The following is a 21,649-nucleotide window of genomic DNA, read 5'->3' as shown; positions in this document are numbered from 1 at the left end:
ATCCAGGAGTTTTGTTTAAGAAGATTTAGTAAAGTATTTAAGTAGTATTCCCCAGAATCATTCCTTTAAGACTTGTGTAACAAACTGAGAGATATCTTTGCACACAGCGGGTAGCCGGTAGGTTTTCTGCAGGGGGTTTCTACTGAGAGCTGACAGAGGGCATCTTGGCAAATGTTCAGAAACCTACATTATCTTAGTTGGGCCCTGCATGGAACCTCATGTTCAGCAGAATTCTTCTGACCTGCCTCTGCACGCCAAGCGAATCAGCAAACACCTAATGAGCCCACTCCAAAGAAACAGACTCTCTCCCAACGTACTTCATTTTCGTATGTTCTCTGGGGGTGGGGAGACAAGATTTCATGAGGACTGATGATGCTGCAAAGACTACAATAATGATAATTAACTTGCTGAATTTAGAAGATTATGCTGTTAATTAGTTGCAAAATAAAGATAAGTAATAGAGCAGCAGATGGTAGGATAACACCCCGGAGAAGGAGGGTTATTACTCTGATGAGCTTTTGTGGCACATATGAAATATGGATCTGACTTTTTCATAAATTGTTTCTAGAGAACATTGTGTTTTTTCTTTGAACTATGATAGAGTAGTTTCTTCCTACCAAGTTCTGACAGATGTGATAAAATTTGTTTTCAGGGGTACAACATATAACATAGAAGTTGAATAACAGATTATTTTTAGTAGATAACCTCTTAAGATGAATGTCAGATTGGTCAGCACAACAGACTATTTACTCTTTAATTGACACAATCTCTAAGAAAAAAGTTTTCAACATAGTAGTTGAATTTTACAACACTAAAATTTAACTCAACATTAAAGCACTAAGTCTGCTTAGAAATATAGTAATAAAGATTTGTTTTCTTTCAGTGTATACCTTTAGTTTAAAATTAAAATTATGCCTAGCTTTTATTGTACATGTTAGAGAATATAGACTTGTTAAATCTTATTTACTTTCTCTGAGTATTCAATCTTTATTTACTTAACTAGATTTCTCTATTGATAGAAATTTTGATCTTAGTAATGGACTGACCAATGTCTGATACTCTTCTTAATGATTACTAAAATATACTTAGAATACTTAATATTAGACAAAAGCTCTAGTTTGGAAAAACTTTTGTTTAAAATATGTTTGTTCAGTGAAGTAAGAGTCAACAGACAGAATTTCTGGTCCTAGCTCTGTTTCTCTTATAACTTGCTCTGTGATTCTGGCAAGTAACTTCACTCTTTGGGCCTTAGTTTCTTTATCTGTAAGATGGTAATTGGACTAATTGATTAGCTCCAAATTTCTACTGTAAAATAAATATTATATTTATATGTTTTCATTAATTTGGGGGGGACCAAATAGTTGCCCTTCTTTAAAATATCTCTAACATATATGTGGGTGGATTCTAGATATCTTTATATTAGTTGTAAAATGTATATGAATCACTATTTAATGACAACTTTCTTCACCTAACCCAGTGTAATTTTTTTTAGTGTACGTGTGTTTTGTTGCTGTTTAAAAAAAAAAAAAATCTGCAGTTCAAAGCAGTGTTAATTAACCCTTGAAAATCTTTTTCTTACATTTTGTACCCAGTGGCACACTTTTCCAAGTTAGACCCATTGTAATCAATGTAACAGCATGGAGTAAACATTAAAGCTTCCTCCCTGGATGAGTACTGTATACCCTAGGGCAGTCAAGAGAGGATAATGAATGCTGCTTTTAAGTGCTCTATAAGGTAGTAACTTGCCCTACTAAAGATTATTCAAGAGAGTGATGTTTATGTACTTCAGACTCCCCTATGTGCAGTTACTGTATTTCATTAATTCTAAGAGTTAAGCTTTTCACTATAAAACTTTAAATGCTCTTCTGTGTTTTCTACCTAAGGACTTAAAAATGTTTTACCAACACATAATTTACCAAGCTTCACATCTCAACCAATACGTATATTTATGTACATTTTATATCCAGAAATGAAAGCCCTAACCTAACTCTGTAGACTGGTTTTTAAAAGATATAAGTATGCACACTCAGATCCTCCCCCTTCTGTTTATGTGACCCACACTTCCAGACTCCAGTCTTTTTACTTTCAGTTCTTTGACCATTTAGCCTAAGTATTCCTACCTGATTACAGCCAACTACTGCTTTGGTCACCTACCTAATTAATTTTAATCCATCCACTTCCACATTAGCCCATCAGTTATGAGTGTCCCAGTTTCCTGGATCTTAGCTGCTAATGTGGTCATTTCTGCTTGTTTAAAAAAGAAGGAAGAAAAAAAGGAACCAGGAATCTGACTTGGATTCTGAAAGATGCAGTGTATCACATGGTCTTGAGAATACATTTTCCATAATAAAATATGTCTGAAGCTAAACCAGTCCTTAAGATGAACCCCTAAGTACTTTTTTCCCTCTAAGTATATTTTGAAAATACAAAAGTATAGGAACTTTCCTGATTATTTGGTGTCCTCACCCTGACACCTGTGCTAAAAAAATAGAGGCCTCAATAGCTGTTTTTGAAAAAAGTAAGGAAGGGACTTCCCTGGTGGTCCAGGGGTAAAGAATCCGCCTTACAATGCAGGGGACGTGGGTTCGATCCCTGGTCAGGGAACTAAGATCCCACATCATGCCTCAGGGCAACTAAGCCCGCGCGCCACAACTACTGAGCTCGCGTGCCTCTATTAGAGCCCACGTGCCGCAAACTACAGAGCCCACGCACTCTGGAACCCACACACCACTACAGAGCCCACGCACCCTGGAGCCTGTGTGCCACAACTAGAGAAGAGAAAACCCGCATGCCACAACTAGAGAGAAGCCCGCACACAACAACAAAAGATCCTGTGCGCCGCAACAAAGACCCAGTGCAGCCAAAAATAAATAAAATAAATAATTTTTTAAAAAAGAAAAAAGGAAGTTGATATTTAAGAAATCCTTTGGGGGCTTCCCTGATGGCGCAGTGGTTGAGAGTCTGCCTGCCAATGCAGGAGACACGGGTTTGAGCCCTGGTCTGGGAAGATCCCACATGCTGCGGAGCAACTGGGCCCGTGAGCCACAATTACTGAGCCTGCGCGTCTGGAGCCTGTGCTCCGCAACAAGAGAGGCCGCGATAGTGAGAGGCCCGCGCACCGCGATGAAGAGTGGCCCCCGCTTGCCACAACTGGAGAGGGCCCTCGCACAGAAACGAAGACTCAACACAGCCATAAATAAATAAAAATAATTTTAAAAAAAGAAATCCTTTTATGAGTCAGGTAATTTTGCATATTATATTTTATCTTTACCTCAGCCCTGCAAGGAAATTATCATTGTTCCCAATTTTACAGACAAGGAAACAGACTCAGAGGTTGAAATGATTTGTTCAGAGTCACACAGATTGTTTGAGGCAGAGTTAAATTCTAAACAGTAAAGTGTCTTCTCAGCTGTATACATTATGTATGCTAATATGTATACGGTATACATTACATATACTAACCTGTGAAGATACTAGGACTTTACATATTGTGGTGCTATTTGCAATTCATAAAGAAGTATTCAGTCAGAAAAGATGGAAAAAACATACCTGATCCTAGAGTGACATGACTTTAGCAGTTGCAGTATCAGACTTGGCATTCCTAATCCTTTGTGGTTGTCTTTCATGCCACGTGGCTTGCGAGATCTTAGTTCCCCAACCAGGGATTGAACCCGGGCCCATGGCAGTGAAAGCGTGGAGTCCTAGCCACTGGACTGCCAGGGAATTCCCTTGTGGTTGTCTTCTGAATCGTCAAGCCATCCAGCCTCAGATTATCTTCCTTAATTTTTTCCTTTTTCTTTTTTCTTTCTTGATTTTTCTTCTTTCTTTTTTTTTGGTAGGATAACATATGTAACATGATGCCATGGAAAAACTGTGCACTTTGAAATTAAGGAGATCCACATTCAAATCTAGGATTTTAACTAGCTTAATGGCTGTGTGACCTTGGGCAAATGATCTCTAGTGTCCTAATCTGTAAAATCAGAATACTGTTTATTAGAAACTCATTGAAAAACTACTGATAATGCAACAACAGGGATGAATCTCAAGTGCATTATGCTAAAGGAAAGAAGCCAGATTCAAAAGGCTATACACTGTATGATTCCATTTATATGACATTCTGGAAAAGGCAAAACTTTGGGGATCAGAAAACAGACTAGTGGTTTCCAGGGGCTGTGGGTGGGAGGAGAGTGTGACAGGAAAGAAGCATGAGGAAAGTTTGGGAAGGTAATAGAACTGTTCTGTATCCTGATTGTAGGGGGTGGTTGCACGACCATATGTGCTTGTTGAAACTCACAGAACTGTACACTAAAAAGAGGTCATTTTACTGTATGTAACTTACACCTCAACAGAACATTTTTTACACTACTGACTTTGTTTTTAAAATCATACCCAGAATCTACAATGATTAGCAGTAGAAAATGTCCATTAACACTTGTCTAGTTAGAATTACTGCTTCAGTGGAAATTTTGATCTTTTCATATATGCTTCAGTTTTTTTTTTTAATTATTATTTTTTGGCTGTGTTGGGTCTTAATTGCTGCGCGCTGCTTTCTCTATTTGCGGCAAGCGGGGGCTTTGCCTGTTGTGGAGCACAGGCTCTAGGTATGTGGGCTTCAGTGGTTGCAGCACGTGGGCTCAGTAGTTGCGGTGCGAGGGCTCTAGGGCACGCGGGTTTCGATAGTTGTGGCTTGTGGGCTCAGTAGTTGTGGCTTGCGGGTTCTAGAGCACAGGCTCAGTCTTTGTGGTGCACAGGCTTAGTTGCTCTGCGGCATGTGGGATCTTCCCGGACCAGGGATTGAACCCGTGTCCCCTGCATTGGCAGGGGGATTCTTAACCACTGTGCCACCAGGGAAGTCCTGTGCTTCAGTTTTTAAGGGATCTGGATCAATTATAGATGGTAAGAAGATATGTACAGGTGAAAATAAAGAAATTACAAATTTTCTAAATTGTTCTTAGTTGGAATAAATGAAAACAATTGTATTAGAATCATTTGGGAGACTTTTTCTAAAGCTCTTCTCTATTATCTACTCCTTTATGCTATTTCCAGGGAAAGAAAAGAGGAAAGGTTGCCAAGAATCTGTTTTTAGCATGTGATGCCAAGGCAGTTAATTGACTTCTAGGAAGTGTGGGAAGCACTGGGTAGACTGCAGCATAGTTCTTGTATCAGTATTTGTAACCTCCCTCCCCACCACATATGCACCTGAGTGTGGATCTTAGGAAAATGTAATGACATATCTCTTCACCAGATTTTGTTATAAAACTATATTTTGAGCTCAAGGTCTACTTCTGAGTTATTAAGAACAATATCATCAATAATAGTCCCAGGTCTCTCAGATCCCTGAGATCCCTTTCATTGCCAAGATACTATAATATGACTATTTTGTGCTAATTATTTCATATTTATAGATCATAACAATAAAACCACCCCAAAGATCCCATGTGCCATTTTCAAAGAAACCAATTTCTGTCCATTAGCAAATATATTTGTAGCAAATCAATGTACCAGTTGCTAAAAGGGATGCAAAGAAATAAAAGGCAATCTCTGCTCTTAAAGAGCTTACTGTCTGGTTGGGGAGATAAGACACCTCATATATTTTTGCTGATAGAATAATAAGCTTTACTCAAATGGTGTTTTCTTTGTTTTGTTTTAAAGAAGTAGCCATAAATGTCTAGAGCTTCATTATAACGCTAGATCTGCCATACTCTGACAGTGAGTTGGGTACCGTTCACTGGCAAAATGGAACATAGTAGAAGGGATAGACTTGGAGCTAGGTCTGCTTACTGGTGACAGGGAAGACCTAAGGGAGGCAAACCCAGCTGTGGGTTCTAGGAGGAGGTTCAGTCTGACAGTCAGTACAGGGGCCTAAAAAATGCAACAGCAGGTCATTGTCCAAGTAAGCAGTGACATCAAACCTGCAAGCAGAGATCAAATGGACTCAAATCTGAAAAAGAAGATATTTAGGTCTAAGAATCTAGGCAGAGCCTGAAAAGACTGGGATATGGGATATAGGAATGGGATAGGAGAAAATAGGTGAAACATACATTATTAACTTGTTTTGCTTGAACAAATCTAGTTATTTTCAGTCAACAGTGTTTTTAGTTTTCACTCTTTTCTCAAAATTGATTAGGAATAGCAAAGTACAGAACCCTCTAGTAGTACTACACAAAAAAGACTCAGGCAAACTTTCCAAAGGTCCTGTTTGTCTTACTGATATTTAGGAATGCAGTGGAATATGATAACTCAAAACTAATATTAAAGCCGAATGTATTTATATATTCCTTAACAAGTAATTTCTTTTGGTTAACCAAAGAGTATGCTGGGAGTTGGATTTGGGTGGAAAGCAGGAAACTTTTTTTTAAATTGGTGTTTGCATTTCAGAGATTAAAAGCTGCTTTGACACAGCAACATCCTCCAGTTACCAATGGCGATACTGTCAAAGGTCATGGTAGCAGACTGGTTAGGACTCAATCAGAGGAATCTCGACCACAGTCATTACAACAGCCAGCCACATCCACTACAGAAACTCCGGTATGTGTGTTGTTTTTATCATTCAGTGCTCAGTTATCCTTAAAAAAAAAAAAAAAAAAAAAACACACAGTGTAACTTAAATGACTATATGCTTTGAAAAAAATTTTCTGGTAAAATTTTTATTCCAAAAGTGTATAAAAAGCCTTAGGAAAAGGTAGTTCAATGTAAAAGTATTGATACAAAAAATAAATAAGTAAAAATAATCAATCAGTTGTTACTGCTCATGGCGCCCTGTAAATGTTTCTGTGAGTGTCTGTATGTTGGTTTGACATGGCATAATGTCCATCAATACTTTTTAAAGAAAACTTTTTTTCTGTTGATTGTATTCAACAAGTAATGTATATAGGTATTATATTACTAATATAAGTCAAACGATTCTTGAATTAACATTTGTGAAATACACCAAAGGAGCAGATAGGCTTAATGGCAGCTATTTATACCAGAGGCCCTTTTCACTTACCTTTAATTTGTTACTGCCCATTAAATGATTGATATTTCTATATATCTGCAGTATATTTCTACAGTAAGCATTACTATATTTCTGTTAAATGTTTGAGCTCTATTTAGACCTTTTATCTTCTCTACTTAAAGAATATTCACATTTAAAAGTAACACTTTCCAATTAAACACAGTTACACAGCAAGTTTTAGACTGCCTACTAAGCATGGGTATTTAGATTACTGTATTTTATCTTTGTGAAACTTAAGATAAAGTGGAATGTAGTTGTGGTTGTCGTCCACTAAGCAACTTTACTTAGGGGCCAAGAGAGAGAGGAAAAGTGAGTATGTTCTCATGTCATAATTCAGGGGTTAGCAAACTAGCTCATGAGCCGAATGCAGCTTATGGCTATTTCTTTGTACAGCCTGTAAGCTTAGTATGGCTTTTACATCTTTAAAAGTTTATTTAAAAGAAAATAAATGAATATAATTTATTTTCTTATACTAACTGTAGTTTTCCTGGATCTAGTTTTCATTTATAGCTTTATATTTTATTGTATTGGAATGAAGCTCCATGAAGGCAGGACTTTTATCTGTTTGTTCACTGCTGTATCACTAGCATAGTTCCTGTATTTTTTTCAATGAAGTGGAATGAATGAATCACTGGAAGGAGGGAGAGAAGGAGGAATATATGCTTCTACGTAGCCTCAAATCCTTGTTAGGGGTAATGATATACAAATATAACTCTGTAATAGTTTCTGCTTACAGTACTTGTGATTAGCCTTTGCTGTAGTTAACCAAGTTGTCAATTAAAAACAAAAAACAAAAACTGTTCTCTCCTATTCAGTAAAATTTTAAAACCTGCTATTATCAGTAAGTTAAGAGGATAAAGAAAAGAAAATATTTCAAAGTTACCATTCTTGCAGCCAGCCATAGAAAGATTTTTCTAAAAGATTAAATTGCAATTATGTAGGTAAAAGAATCTGATTTAATACTTGATCTTAATTACAATTAAAATACAGTATAAACGAAATAACCCTCACAATATTTAATGCTAGTTACTTGGAAAACGAATGATAACTTTGATTTTTTGGAGTTTGTAGAGTGAGAACTAATTCAGGTTATTTCCCTGCAGAACTTATCTTAAGTTTTTAAGATTTTTGCTTATTGTATAGATTAAGAGAAGATAGAAGTTTTTGTTCACATCATTTTAAAATACCATTAAGTAGAGGTAAAAGACTGGTTTTTCAGGCTGCTTCTTTGGATCATGTGTCTGTGGCCACAAAGTGCTGTTTCTTTTGCACTATTTCTAAGGGTTCATATACTGTCTCCTGTATTCAAGTGTTGTGTGGCACAATTTTGGGATTTGTGAGAGGTTGGACTGTATCACTAGTGACTGAAGATTTCTGTCTCTGGCTGATCCGGCAGGGCAGGGGGACCAATTAAAATGAAAATCTAGACTCTGTGGGATTCCACCCACCAGGAAAATGAGCATTAATAATTATAGGAACCTGACCCTTAGAAAAAGACTGACCCCAAATTTCAAAAACTTGAAGAAGAGCTGAATACACTAAAATATGTATGTACTTTCAACTCCTTAATTTTAGAGAAGCCAATTTTTAAAGAAAATTTACAGATTTAATGCTATTTTTTTATTTCAAAAACAGCATAGAAAACATGGTTTCTCATAATGAATTTAAATAGGAAGTTATTTTTTATTTTAGTACCTTAATAATTATCAAAGGATTGAATAATACCACAATGTTTGCTTAAAAGTACACTTGGAAAAATACAAGATGGAAAACTACAAGATCTGTACATGATCATTTATATTGCATTTTTAATTTCTTTGTATTATTTCTATAAAAATGAAAATACTATACAAACTTTAAAGAATACATTCACTGTGATAGTTAGTGAGAATCTTGTTTTAGCAATGGTCATTTATTTCAAGGAATTTATTAAACCACAGGGTGATTTTCACATTGCTCCACAATATTGATGTATACAGTGAGACTTAGAAAATAAAATTAGTGTCTCTCACCTTTGCCACCCTTTACTGCCTGTGTTAATTTAATCACTAGGTACAAATATAAAAAACTTTCATTTGTGTCTATTATAGGCTTCTCCAGCTCACACAACTCCACAGACCCAAAATACAACTGGTCGTCGAAGAAGAGCAGCTAATGAAGATCCTGATGAAAAAAGGAGGAAGTTTCTGGAAAGAAATAGAGCAGCAGCTTCAAGATGTAGACAAAAAAGAAAAGTCTGGGTTCAATCTTTAGAAAAGAAAGCAGAAGACTTGAGTTCATTAAATGGTCAACTGCAGGTATGGTGCATATATGTAAATTGTTTTATTTATTTATTTATTTATTTTTAATAATTATGAACACACATTTTCCCTATTTTTTCCTAGTTAGCCATCCAGACATTTTAGGACACAATATTGGGTGTGTATGGAATCTGTAGTAAAGTGCAGTTTTATAAACCTATTTGAATACCGAGATGAAGTAATATAAAACTTTCAACACTGATACAATGAAGAAATTTTTAAATATAAGTGTTTACTTGTATAGTACAAAAGTACCTAAACTATCTGGCTTAAACTTTATAAAGTTGTGATATAGAGTTCAAACAAAGAATCTCAAAATGTAAGTTATTACTGGTATTTTACTTTTCTTATTTGTTGGTTTATATCACAACTATAAAGTTGCTGCAATTTGTAGTTTCTGTTTTTAGTTCTTTTGTTCTTTGAATTATAAATTTTGTTTTGTTTTGTTTGTTTTATTTAAAGTGAATATAGTGCTCGTGAAAGGTGCCAGATTGACAGCTTTGGAAACTGAAGGACTCTAATTATCCACAGAACAGGTACAATATGGCCAGTGGCAGTAAAAATCATTTCATACTGCCCTGCCAGTGTGCCTCAGATACATTTCTTAGGAATCTTATGGGGTATAAAGGTTTAAGGCTCCCTCCTGTTCAGTCTTTGGTAAGATTTGCAATGATGGTATTGGACAGCACTAAGTCTGTTTCCTTCCTTCTGTTTTTTCTTCCTTGTTTATTGTTGTTGTTGTTGTTAATGTTGTGAATATTCTCAAGTAAAATCTTCTAAAATACCAATTGATGAGCATCAACTAGAAAATTGATGTTAATGAATTGTAGTTGTTATTGGTCAACCTTCTGAGCTATCCATTCCTAGCTAAAAATGAATCTTCTGTGTAATCAGAATTAATGATGAGACCTGCTCTCTTCTTATATCTTTAAAGATGTCACCAATATAAGTGTCTTGTTAAATGCTTAGGAAGAAGCTTTTTCACACCAGGCGTAGCATTTAATCTAATGTAAATTTTATAGCAAAATTTTTTCATACGTGAGGCTGACATCTTCTGAACTCTATGTTGGGGGCTTCCCTGGTGGCTGTGGCTCAGTGGTTAAGAATCCGCCTGCCAATGCAGGGGACATGGGTTCAAGCCCTGGTCTGGGAAGATCCCACATGCCGCGGAGCAGCTAAGCCCATGCGCCATGACTACCGAGCCTGCGCTCTAGAGCCCGCGTGCCACAACTACTGAAGCCTGAGCGCCTAGAGCCCGTGCTCTGCAACAAGAGAAGCCACCGCAATGAGAAGCCCGTGCACCGCAACAAAGAGTAGCCCCCACTCGACGCAACTAAAGTAGCCCACGTGCAGCAACGAAGACCTAATGCAGCCAAAAATAAATTAAAAAAAAAACTCTGTTGTGCTTTGAATATTGACATGTTAGCTTTAGGACAAATATAATTATCTCACAAAATTTACTTTTAACCATTTCATTTTAACCATTTAGAACAAAATTAAACATGATTTACCATATCACAGAGACTTCAACTATGTACTTGTATACTAGGATATGTTAAGAAATAATATATTATCTGACAAATGAATTCTTATTCAAGAACTATTTTCGTAATGTTTAAGAAAAAAACTTGAATTTTTTCTTCTTAAAGTGAAAACAGATTATAGATACCAATTTATTTATATACTATAAATGTCTATTATTTACCAGATTTCTCTGTTAGAATATTAACTATCATCATTTAAAATTTTAAATGTCCATTTTACATTAACAAAGTGATTTAGGAGGACCTATTTTTTTCTTTTCTGTTCTTAACAAAATCATTCTTCTGAATGACTCGGCTATTTTAACAGTTATGTGATTTAAAGATAGCATTCTTTGTTAGCCTCAGTTGTCTTACCCATAGAATAGAGATAATAATACTTGCTGGTCCTACTGCTGTGGGTTGTTACATGCATCAGTCGAATTAGAATGTTTGCAGATATTTTTAAATATATTAATTTTAATAGGATAAATTTATCAATATTTTTCTTTGTAATTTGGCTTATTGTGCCTTTTTAAGAAGTAAAAATGTTTGAAAACTATAAAGCATTATATAAGTATATGGTATTATTTTCATGGTATTGGACTTTATTTAGGTTGGGCCAGTTTTCTGTTTTGACCCAAGGCATAGCAGTGTTAACAGCTTTTAATGAGACATTGCTATTTCTTTAATTATACTGCAGCACTGGTCACCATTATGAATAGCAGCAGTGCTTTATTATTTCAGAAAACCTTGGAAAATTCAGCATTCAAAATAAATGTAAAATTTACTTCGTTGATCTCTTGCTTTTTCTACCATCCAAACTGATTAAAATATTATTGTAAATTGTGTTACATTTTTATATTTCCTAATTTGGGTAGAAATTTCTTGATTGAAGGAATAAAGGCAAGATTTATCACCTAGGTAAAAGTTAGTTAACCCTTTAGTTTTGAAGCAAGTGTGAAACTTTTACTTTTTTTTTTTTTTTTTAAAGACTATTTATTTATTTATTTGGCTGTGTCGGGTCTTAGCAGTGGCATGTGGGATCTTCGTTGCGGTATGCGGGATCTTTCCTTGCGGCACACGGGCTTATCTAGTCGTGGCATGTGGGCTCCAGAGCGTGCAGGCTCAGTAGTTGCAGCACACGGGCTCTCTAGTTGTGGCACGCAGGCTCTAGAGCTTAGTTGCTCCGTGGCATGTGGGATTTTAGTTACCTGAACAGGGATTGAACTTGCGTCCCCTGCATTGGAAGGCGGATTCTTAACCACTGGACCACCAGGGAAGTCCCAAAACTTTTAAATGGAAGTCAAATTCAAGAAATCACTAAGTTAAACTCTACAGTTGAACATAACTTTAGTTAATACCTCAAATTACAAACAGAACCAGTAAAGTCAGTATATTTTTTAAATTGAGGTATAGTTGATGTATAATATACACTTATATAAGTTTTGGTGTATACATCGTGATTCACAATTGTTAAAGGTTATACTCCATTTACACTTATATAAAATATTGGCTATATTCCTTGTGCTGTACAATATATCCTTGTAGCTTATTTATTTTATATATAGTAGTTTTTACCTCTCAATCCCCTGCCCCTATCTCGCCCCTCCCCTCTTCTCTCTCCCCACTGGTAAGTTCTGTTTTTCTCAATATCTGTTTCTTTTTTGTTATATTTACTAGTTTTGTTTTTTAGATTCCAGATAGAGGTGATATCGTACAGTATTTGTCTTTCTATAATTTATGTCACTAAGCATAAAAATCAGTATTTTTAATCATTAATAATTGAGTGATGGTGGCATCATGGTTAGATAAGAAAGTGTTCTAATTTTAGAGATGCATACCAAAATATGAAGATAGGTGAAATGATGTGTTATCAGGGATTTTTTTAAAAATACTTTTGCAAAAAAGAAAGAGAATAAGGTCCTTCTGCATGTGTTAACCTGGAAAAATGTCTGTAATATATTATTATGGGCAAAAAGAAAGTTGCTGGAAACAGCCCAGTGTCCATCAATAGATAAATTGTGGCATATACATCCAATGGAATATTTTTCAGCCATAAAAAGGAGTGAAAGTACATGCTACAATGTGGATGAACCTCAAAACATTATGCTTAAGTGAAAGAAGCCACACACAGTCACGAATTATATGACTCCATTTATATGAAATATCTAGAACCAATGAATCCATAGAGACAAAATGCAAACGTAGTTTCCAGGGACTGGGGGGAGGAGGAAATAGGGAGAAACTGGTTAATGGATAAGTGGTTTTACTTTGAATGGACAGATGGAGGGTGGTGGTAACCCAACATTGCAGATGTACTAAATGCTACTGAACTGTTCACTTTAAAATGGTTAATTCTATATTATGGAAATTTCACCTCAATAAATTAAAGTTGCATACTAAAATGTGTAACATAATTCTTTCTCATTAATGAAAGGTTTATAGTTAGATGGATAAATGTGTAGGTATGGAAGTTAGTATAGAAATGATTCTTTAAATAGAAGTAAAATTTTAAGAATGACATGTACCAGCTTGTAACAGTGATGAAGAGGGGGTTGGAAAGCATGGATGGTTTGGGAAGAAAGGGTACTTCAATTATGACTTTATATTGTTTCAAGTGGATATATGATTTTTTTGGTTGTTTTTTAGTTATTTGTCATATAAAATAAAAACAGTTCTTAAAATGTAAGTGACACATTCTAGTTTTCAGAGTATGAAGAGTTAATGTGCTTATAATAGATTCTGGAGAAAAATTTCATTTGGTCTGCCAACAGCAAAGCCGTTAACTGTGAAGAACAGAATGACTTGTAAAGAAAATTGAATGTCAAAGAAATAATTAAACTCTACTTTATGTGAAAACATTCATCAATTCTACATTTCCTTAATAATCCTTCACGTGACATACAGGCTTAGCTGATCCGTGTAGTGGGCAGTAATGACCCATGGTTGCTTATATATTATATATAATAAAAGGTTTAATGAGTGCTGAGGTGTGACTCTTCATATTTTTACCAAATATATATTAGGTTTCAAAGAAAATACTAATTATTCAACCTTATTGCCCCACTCACTGAATTTAATTATATTTTAGCTTTCTAGAGTCATTGCTTTAAAAGAGCAATTTTATCAAATTGTATTAGATACATTTATGGTCATCTAGACCAAGAATTGGATACTGTTGGTTATAAACTATTATATTTTTAAAGGTAATATATGATTTTGTCTTTTACTTGAAATGGTTTTAACCTCGTTATGTCTTTGTCTTTCAGCTATACTCATCTTGGGGGTTAGTTTTCAGTTTAGAATTTCAGCGTTTCCTTTATGAACAAAAGGCTGACTCTTCTCTTTACTAATAGGAGCTCCTTAACTATCTGTGGACAAAACTTGGAGAGTTTGTTGTGGATTTTGCTTTTAAAACTTAGGTATTGCAAAATGTGTGTGGAGTGGAAGCTCAGTAAATTAATGGAAGCCTTCTTTGATAGCAGGATATGTGAGGAGTTTTCACTCATAAGTTAATAATATGGAAAAGGTTTTGCTTATTGGTCCATTGACTTAAGGGGAATGGGATCAAATCTTTTATTCCTGGTACCTAAACGATATTTTACTTTAGTATTTATCACCCGAAATAGAAAGGAATGGCAGCAGTTGGGAGATGGTATACAACATCTGTTTAATTCCTGAAAAAAAATAGAACTGTTTTCCTTTTCCCCCCTGAGTTTTTCACTATATTCTAGAGGGGGAAAGGGTAATAGTGATGCCACCTCTACCTCATGCGTTTTATTCTGAGTACTTCTTTTTACTAGCCTTTACTAAAATCTTCCCAAGCCTTTACTTCCCCATCTGTCCAACTCATAGAATAAGTACTATTTTGAAGATCAAATGAGAGAGGTAATAGAAAAGTATGTTGTAACTACACTGTGCAAATGCTACTTATTATTCATTCTGTCGTTAAGCATCTATTGTGTGCAGGGCATGTTATTAGACACAGGGTAGAACACTGAAAAAAGACATTGTCCTTAACACGTGCAGAATTTGTGGTCTGGCAGAGAAGACAGATGTGAAACAAGTAATTAAAGTATGAGAATAGGAAAAGAGTCATTCCCATTCATTTTGCAGAATATTTGCAAAATATTATGAACTCTGTCACCTTTTTTTCTATTGTTGAAGATAAAAATTAAAGAACTATTTTGTTTTCAGGTATAAGGTTTTGCATCCATGACAACCCTTAAAACTTGTGGTGGGAAGTTAAGATACTTAATCATTGATTTTTGTGAAGACCGGCTTATCTTTAGCAATGAGAAATTCCCCAAAGAAGAAATTATCCAATATTATTTCTTTAATTTGGGGGGTAGTAGCTGAACTAGGAAGTCAAAGATCATGAATTTATGGAGTACCTGGTCATCAATCTGTGGCCAGATATCAGTGAAAAATTTTGACTGATTAATCAATTGGCTATCCTGTCATTATTTCATCAGGCTGATCTGTTTCAGACAGACTTTAAAAAATCTATTATTTGTTCATCAGTATGTAAGTAACCTTTGAATAGATACAAATAGAGTAGAGCAATGGTATAGACAGTGCCAAAATAATTACATTTTCTTTTAGACCATAATAATAATTTTCTTCAGCATCTACTTTATCTTACCAAATACACTTTACTTTGACAAAAATATCAGTAATTGCTCACATTTGAATGGGACTTCAATGTTTTCCAAATGTTTCCATGTCTCTTATTTCGCTTCATCTTCAGAATGATCCAGGAAGACAGTTAACATATTCTGCAAATATACTAAATAACAAACTAACCAGAAAGGCTTTGGAGGCTAAATCCAATTATAATCCAATCTAAAATAATCCACAGATAGTAGAGGTATAAATATTTCTTTTTTCATTTAATATTAAATCTGTTTATGGCTTAACATGTGTCCCCTCCAGATTCACTTTGGCTTAAGCAAACTGGTTTTATATATTTATATGAATACAAATATATAGATAGGTAGATAGATAGATAGATAGATGTGGTCTGTTACGGCTTTCTTTTTTTTTTTTTTTCATTCTGAGGTCTCTCCATAGGATCTTCAGGGCTCTTCTCATTATATGTATGTAGGCTTTTGTCTCTGATTCTACCTGTCTTCTGATCTTTCTTTGTCAAAACATTTCAGAATTAAAGTCATGATTTATACAACTACCTTATCTAAATATTGTCTGTCTTTATGTTTAAGTCCTTTCCTTTATACATATGGGTATGAGACTATAATTCTTGAATGTTTGGATTAATTTGTTGAATTTTGCTACATTTATCAAACGATTTTAAAAATGCTGACCGGGCTTTGGCAAACTCTTATAATTCTGCCTAATGTAAAGGTTATATACCATAATGAGCCTCGTGTTTTCAGCCTCTGCTTGACCTGATCTTGACCACAAGCTTATGCTCACACTTAGGGCTCTACAGCTCAACTAAATCCACTTCCTTCAAGGTTTGGCCTTCTCTTATTCCTAATCAGCACTCCACCTGTGTGCTTTGCAGTATTTCTCACAGTCCCAGTTCTTTGCTAGCAACCATGTCCCATTTGCTGCTTTCAGTCTAGTGCTTGATACCAGTTTTTAAAGAAATTGAATATTAGGATACAATAATAATACAAACTATTGATTTAATTTAACCTTTCAATCAAAAATCACTTGAGCTTCAGGATTACCATTAGGAAAATCTCTTACCATTGTAAAACATTTTAGATCAGGATGATGTAAAAAATTAGACTAAATCTGTATTGAGCATAGCTTGAGTTTGTTGGGGGTTTTTTTCTTACAATTTCTGTCATTTAAAAGGTGTAGGGGGAAAATTGGGTTATTTGAATTTTGGAAGAAGAATAGCATACTTGTGTACTGTTATCACTTAGGTATATATAAATTACAATGTTCAAATGGTTTTATTTTTAATTTCCTCCTCTCTTCCAGTTTTTTTCTTTCCCCAAGTTGTTTGCTCTGTTAAGTGTGACTCCAATTAAATTCAGTTAACACAAATATTAGTAAGTTGTTGTAACAGGAATCAAATACCTTACCTCTGAAGTCCTTAATGTTCATTACCCATTGTTAGCTAGTGGCATCTTTAGTTTCTTCACTTGTCAATGGACCAGGTCGTCTAATTAGATGAACAACCAAAATACCACCAACTGTTAAGTTTGAATATAGAAACTGATATTCCATCCATCAGTTTCAAACCTGTCATTTAAAGAGAGATTTTGAATGTATATATTTAATTTTGAGTGCATAGGAATATTGTTTTATTGGTTAATCCCCAGAATTATTTAAATCAACTATTTTGTATCAGATTATCAACTTGTAACTGCTCAGGAATTTTATCTAATACAGCATTTTGTTTCATAATATGGTTTATGATGAATGTCCATATAGAGTATTTAGTTGAGAAGGCATTTGTGATTTTTAAAATTCTGTAATTGAGGTGATGCTGTTAAACATGGCAGTTTTCATTTTCTGACTGAGAAAACTAACAGTGTGACTATGTTGGTGAGGTTGTTGGGAATAAATAATGAAATTAGGACCCCTGACCAGTTTTATATTATTTAAGCTATTTCATTTCACCTTCTTTGGTGTTTTTTACCCCCTGGAAATAGATTTTAGAGAAGACCATGGTAATTCTGTGTACTCAGTCTATGCCAGGCTGTGGGCTATGCTCTGGGGATACAAAAAGCAAGATAATCCCTGCCCTTGAGAAACCTCAATCTGGCAGAGGTGCCAAATAAGTAAACTAAAAATTACAATCCAGTGTGATAAGTACTATGTAAATACACACATACAAACACACATACATACATACATGTATATATGGCTGTGGGAGCACAGAAATTGACACCTAACTTTTCCTATGCATATTTATATTGTACTGAGTTGACGCTTAAAGATGAGTGAAATAATTAGCAAGGCAAAAAGAAAAGGTTTTCTAGATGGAAGCAACAGTATATATTTAGTTAGCCATATGAAATTTCTATTTTTAGAGGTCAAAATGATTAAATATTATTTAATAGGTTCAAACTAATGAGAAGGGTGGTCACAGGTACCAGATTATAAAAGATTGTGTATTCTTGACTAAAAATACATATCCAGCCCTATTTCATATTATAAAAATTAATGAGAGAAACTTGTAGACGTGAGTCTCAAAATCAAGCTGACACAGCAGAGAGAGAAAGAAACTTTTTTTTAGATAATATATGTTGGATTATTCATAATATGGGTTCCCATAGTGTAATTAATAAAGAGCTATAATTAGTGGTATTGACACTAATGACTTCAGTATTCCATAGAAATTAGTTTTCTAAATAACAGCTTGTTTTTTAAAGCAAACTTTTAACCTTTTCTTTTTGTATTTTAATCACTATACACCCATTTTTGTCTCAAATGCAATATTCTAAACATAATTTAACCTTTTTATGAATGGTTCAGAGTTCTTGTAAGCATCAAGAACAAGCATTTCTGTGCTTTAATACAGTGTTACAGTTTATTGTTATTGGGGTGTGAGGAACTATTTGACCGGACAGACTTGCCTTTGGATTGCTTAACTTTTATTCTTTTGATTTGTATGTTTCTGTCATTGATCACTTAAGGAGGCATAATGAGTCTAATCTACAAAAGTATTTTACCTTCAGCTTTCTGGCTAAGAGACTGAGGGATGGAAAAAGAAGTGCTTGAGTTTTTATGTATACCTTTTTGCTGTATTTCTTCATTTAAGTTTTGGGTTCATGGATAAAATGTGAATGGTTAATGTTAAGTCCAAATAAGTAGAGGTGTTTGTAAGTTAAGATTTTTTAATGTTACCAATTTATTAAATTCATATTATTTCTAACTCTTGAGTATTGGTAATTATCACTAATTTATGTGTTAATATTTGGGGGTGACCTAAAGGAATTAATGGGACTCTCTCAATTTGGAACTTTTATATAGAATCTATCAGATTAATGCATCCAAAACAAAGACTGAACTGCTCATTCTGTAATAAGGAGTGGGACAGATCACCATTGATTTATCAGATTTAAATTTAGATGTGTACAAATGGCCTAGGTCAAAGGCAATTAAGCCATTTCGACATTACATCTGCTTTCACTGGTTCCGTGTCCAACACAATGCCTTGCGATGCATTTTAGGTATCCATGATTCTTTGGTTATTTGTGTTTTCCCCTATGGAGCTTTTCCTAGTTTCTAGAAAACTGCTTAATTTAGTTTCCAGGACAAATTTTTTTACTTCCAAGTGAATAGAGTCAGTGAAATTTTATCCTGACTCCCCTGATACTTCTAATTGTTCAAATAATCAAAAAGAGCATGTAACATGTAAAAAATACCTTTGATAGGTAACCTGTAGTATATAAGCAGTCACAAGGCAAATGATAATGTAAAAAATAACTTTGAAATATGCTATCCAGTTGTGGTGTTATTTAAATTTTTATGTAAGTTGCAGGTTCTATATAAATACTAAAATATAAAAGCTAATATGTAATGATTAAACATATTTAAGCAGCATATTTTGTTTATTCCTTGGTGTTCTTTTAAAGATGTCCGATTTTCATATCTTAATCTTCACTTGTTTTAAACAGTAAAAAATGTTTAGTCTGATGCTGGTAAGGTACATAAGTTGTTTCTTCCCCAGAGTGAAGTCACCCTGCTGAGAAATGAAGTGGCACAGCTGAAACAGCTTCTTCTGGCTCATAAAGATTGCCCTGTAACCGCCATGCAGAAGAAATCTGGCTATCATAGTGAGTAATGTTCCATTACCTATAGCCTTAGGCTACATCAGTGAAATACTGCCAGAGTGAACCAAGCTACCATTAAAAAAGTGGAGACTGCAGTTCTGATATGTAATGTTAAATATCAGAAGTTCTGCAAGTTTATTATGGAATGGGGGATATACTTCTTAGAATATAGAGTTTTTTAATTTTCCTACTTCTAGCTTTTTTCTAGAGATTACTATAAATAAAATGGGTTGGTTAATAATTTATAGTGTAAGTACTGATGATATTTTGTTTATATTCTCAGAGTAATACTTTTCTTGGACTGACATAGTGAAACACTACTTCTTTTCTAGCCTCCGTTTAGTAATTTTTTTTGTCTTCACTTAATCTGTAGCAGATCCTATTGTTACGTATGAGATCCTATTGTTCTTTCTTAGATATCAGCATTGTGCAGTTTTATTGTTCTGAATCTTTAGATTGAGTCTTCTAGTTAGTCATAAAAATGCTAAAATAGAACAGTATTTAAATTATCTGCTTGTAAGTTTCCTTTTAAATATTTACCTTCAAAATGAGATTCTTCTGTTTTCAGCATTTTAGAAGTTAATTGTGCTTTTCTTTCTTGTAATGTCCTTTTTTGATAAGGTGCACAATGTTGGAACCAGCTGTTACTCTTGAATAAATGGCCAATTTTGTCCATCGTACACAAATTCGTAACAAATAACAGAGCTGGGAATGCATTAGGCAACATTCATAATACATAACCCACAGCTTTCATTTTTATGATTTAGTGATATTTCAGGATATCTGTAAATGTGAAAATTGTTTCAACCATATGTATCCACTTCGTTTTAATTTGCCAGTGTCAGTAATTCAAAAGAAACATTTTGTATTGGATGCAAACAGTTCCTCAGGTGCTCACGATAAAACTTAATGGCCACCATCTTTACTTGTAGTCATTGTAAGCAGTTTCATCAGAATGGGCAATATTTTTTAATTTAAAAGATTCAGTAGATTTAGCAACTCTCTGTTGCCATATATATTTAGAACATTGATTTTTGTCAGTTTTGAGCAAATAAATCTCAGTCCTTTGGTATCTAGTCATTTTGACAGGATTGTGAAACACATTGTGGAGTAAATTGGAACCATACAGAAATATGTTTGGGGTTTGTATTAACAATGATTGCTGCAGGGATGAGGCCATTATGGCTCCCATCTGACTTAACAACATAATTTCCTTTAGAAGTTATTGAGTTCAGCATTATGCATACATGATTTTCTTAACAAGAGAGCTCTCTTGAATTTTGATAGTTCAGAAAGAAATATACAAGTGATTCTATAAAATTAGAAGGAAAATTAACTCTTAAATTGCATTCAGTTCAAAATTATCTTCAATTTTTTAATCTTAGTTAATTTATTGGATAACCCCAACAGTTTTATCCCCGTTATCCAGGCAGTATATGCTCAGCAAATGCAAGCCAATTTTTTATTTTAAGCAATAAAGATATTTTTAAGTGTATATATGTATGGTTTTATATGCTATATCCTCAAATTGACTGAAAACCTAGATTAATAAGTTTTTAGTGAAGGTATATGAGGTTGTGAAAATGTAAGAAATGAATAAGACATTTTTGGGTTTGGGAACAGTTCCTATCTTTTTTCCTGTCCAGTTATCTAGATAATCAAATTGACTGAGGTAAGTATAGTTCTTGCATAAAATTAGTTCTCTTCAGCTCTTGGGAGATAATTGGATTTTGTAGAAATTTCAAAATTTCTATTTTTAAATTTGAAGTCTTTGGGAAAAAATCTGACTTCTCTGTTGTTTTAATAGTCAAGGTAAATACAAAGATTGTTTAAGTAAATGTTTAAATCTTGGAGAAAATGTGGAGAAATTCACAAATACCTAACACTATTCATCACATTGTAGCACATAGCAGTTGCTAATAGTGGTGAGCTATAATACTAGTTAACTCAAAACATTGTACATAGAAAACTAAGGTTTAGTAGAAATTAAGGAATATTACAAAATCTTGCAGGTAAAGGTGACAGTATAAAGTCACACAGTCATAGGGTCTCTTTTTTAACACTGGGAAG

At 34.3% G+C, this 21,649-nt stretch overlaps 1 protein-coding gene and 1 long non-coding RNA gene across 4 annotated transcripts in view; one reads left to right on the top strand and one right to left on the bottom strand.

Moving 5' to 3' along the window:
* LOC132369031 (uncharacterized) overlaps positions 1-21,649 on the bottom strand; it is a 70,073-nt gene that overhangs the window by 6,286 nt on the left and 42,138 nt on the right. The window contains exon 4 of one of the 2 annotated variants that reach the window (XR_009504221.1): positions 6,455-6,566. The exons of the other annotated variant lie outside the window; for it this stretch is intronic. This is a non-coding gene — a long non-coding RNA (uncharacterized LOC132369031). Of the gene's footprint in view, positions 1-6,454; positions 6,567-21,649 lie in introns of those variants that run through there. 2 annotated transcript variants of the gene reach the window in all.
* ATF2 (activating transcription factor 2) overlaps positions 1-21,649 on the top strand; it is a 78,458-nt gene that overhangs the window by 51,823 nt on the left and 4,986 nt on the right. The window contains exons 11-14 of one of the 2 annotated variants that reach the window (XR_009504220.1): positions 6,379-6,528; positions 9,088-9,294; positions 9,760-9,833; positions 19,477-19,557. Coding sequence is in view for 1 of the 2 variants with exons in the window: in XM_059928136.1 (XP_059784119.1) it covers positions 6,379-6,528; positions 9,088-9,294; positions 19,477-19,582 (463 nt within the window). In the remaining variant the exon portion in view is untranslated. Of the gene's footprint in view, positions 1-6,378; positions 6,529-9,087; positions 9,295-9,759; positions 9,834-19,476; positions 19,583-21,649 lie in introns of those variants that run through there. The other variant, XM_059928136.1, reaches the window with a different exon arrangement.

The sequence above is a fragment of the Balaenoptera ricei genome, chromosome 7 (assembly GCF_028023285.1).
Source record: "Balaenoptera ricei isolate mBalRic1 chromosome 7, mBalRic1.hap2, whole genome shotgun sequence".
Lineage (NCBI taxonomy): Eukaryota > Metazoa > Chordata > Mammalia > Artiodactyla > Balaenopteridae > Balaenoptera > Balaenoptera ricei.
The sequence above is the reverse complement of the archived record's forward strand: the minus strand, read 5'-3'. Positions and strand labels throughout refer to the sequence as shown.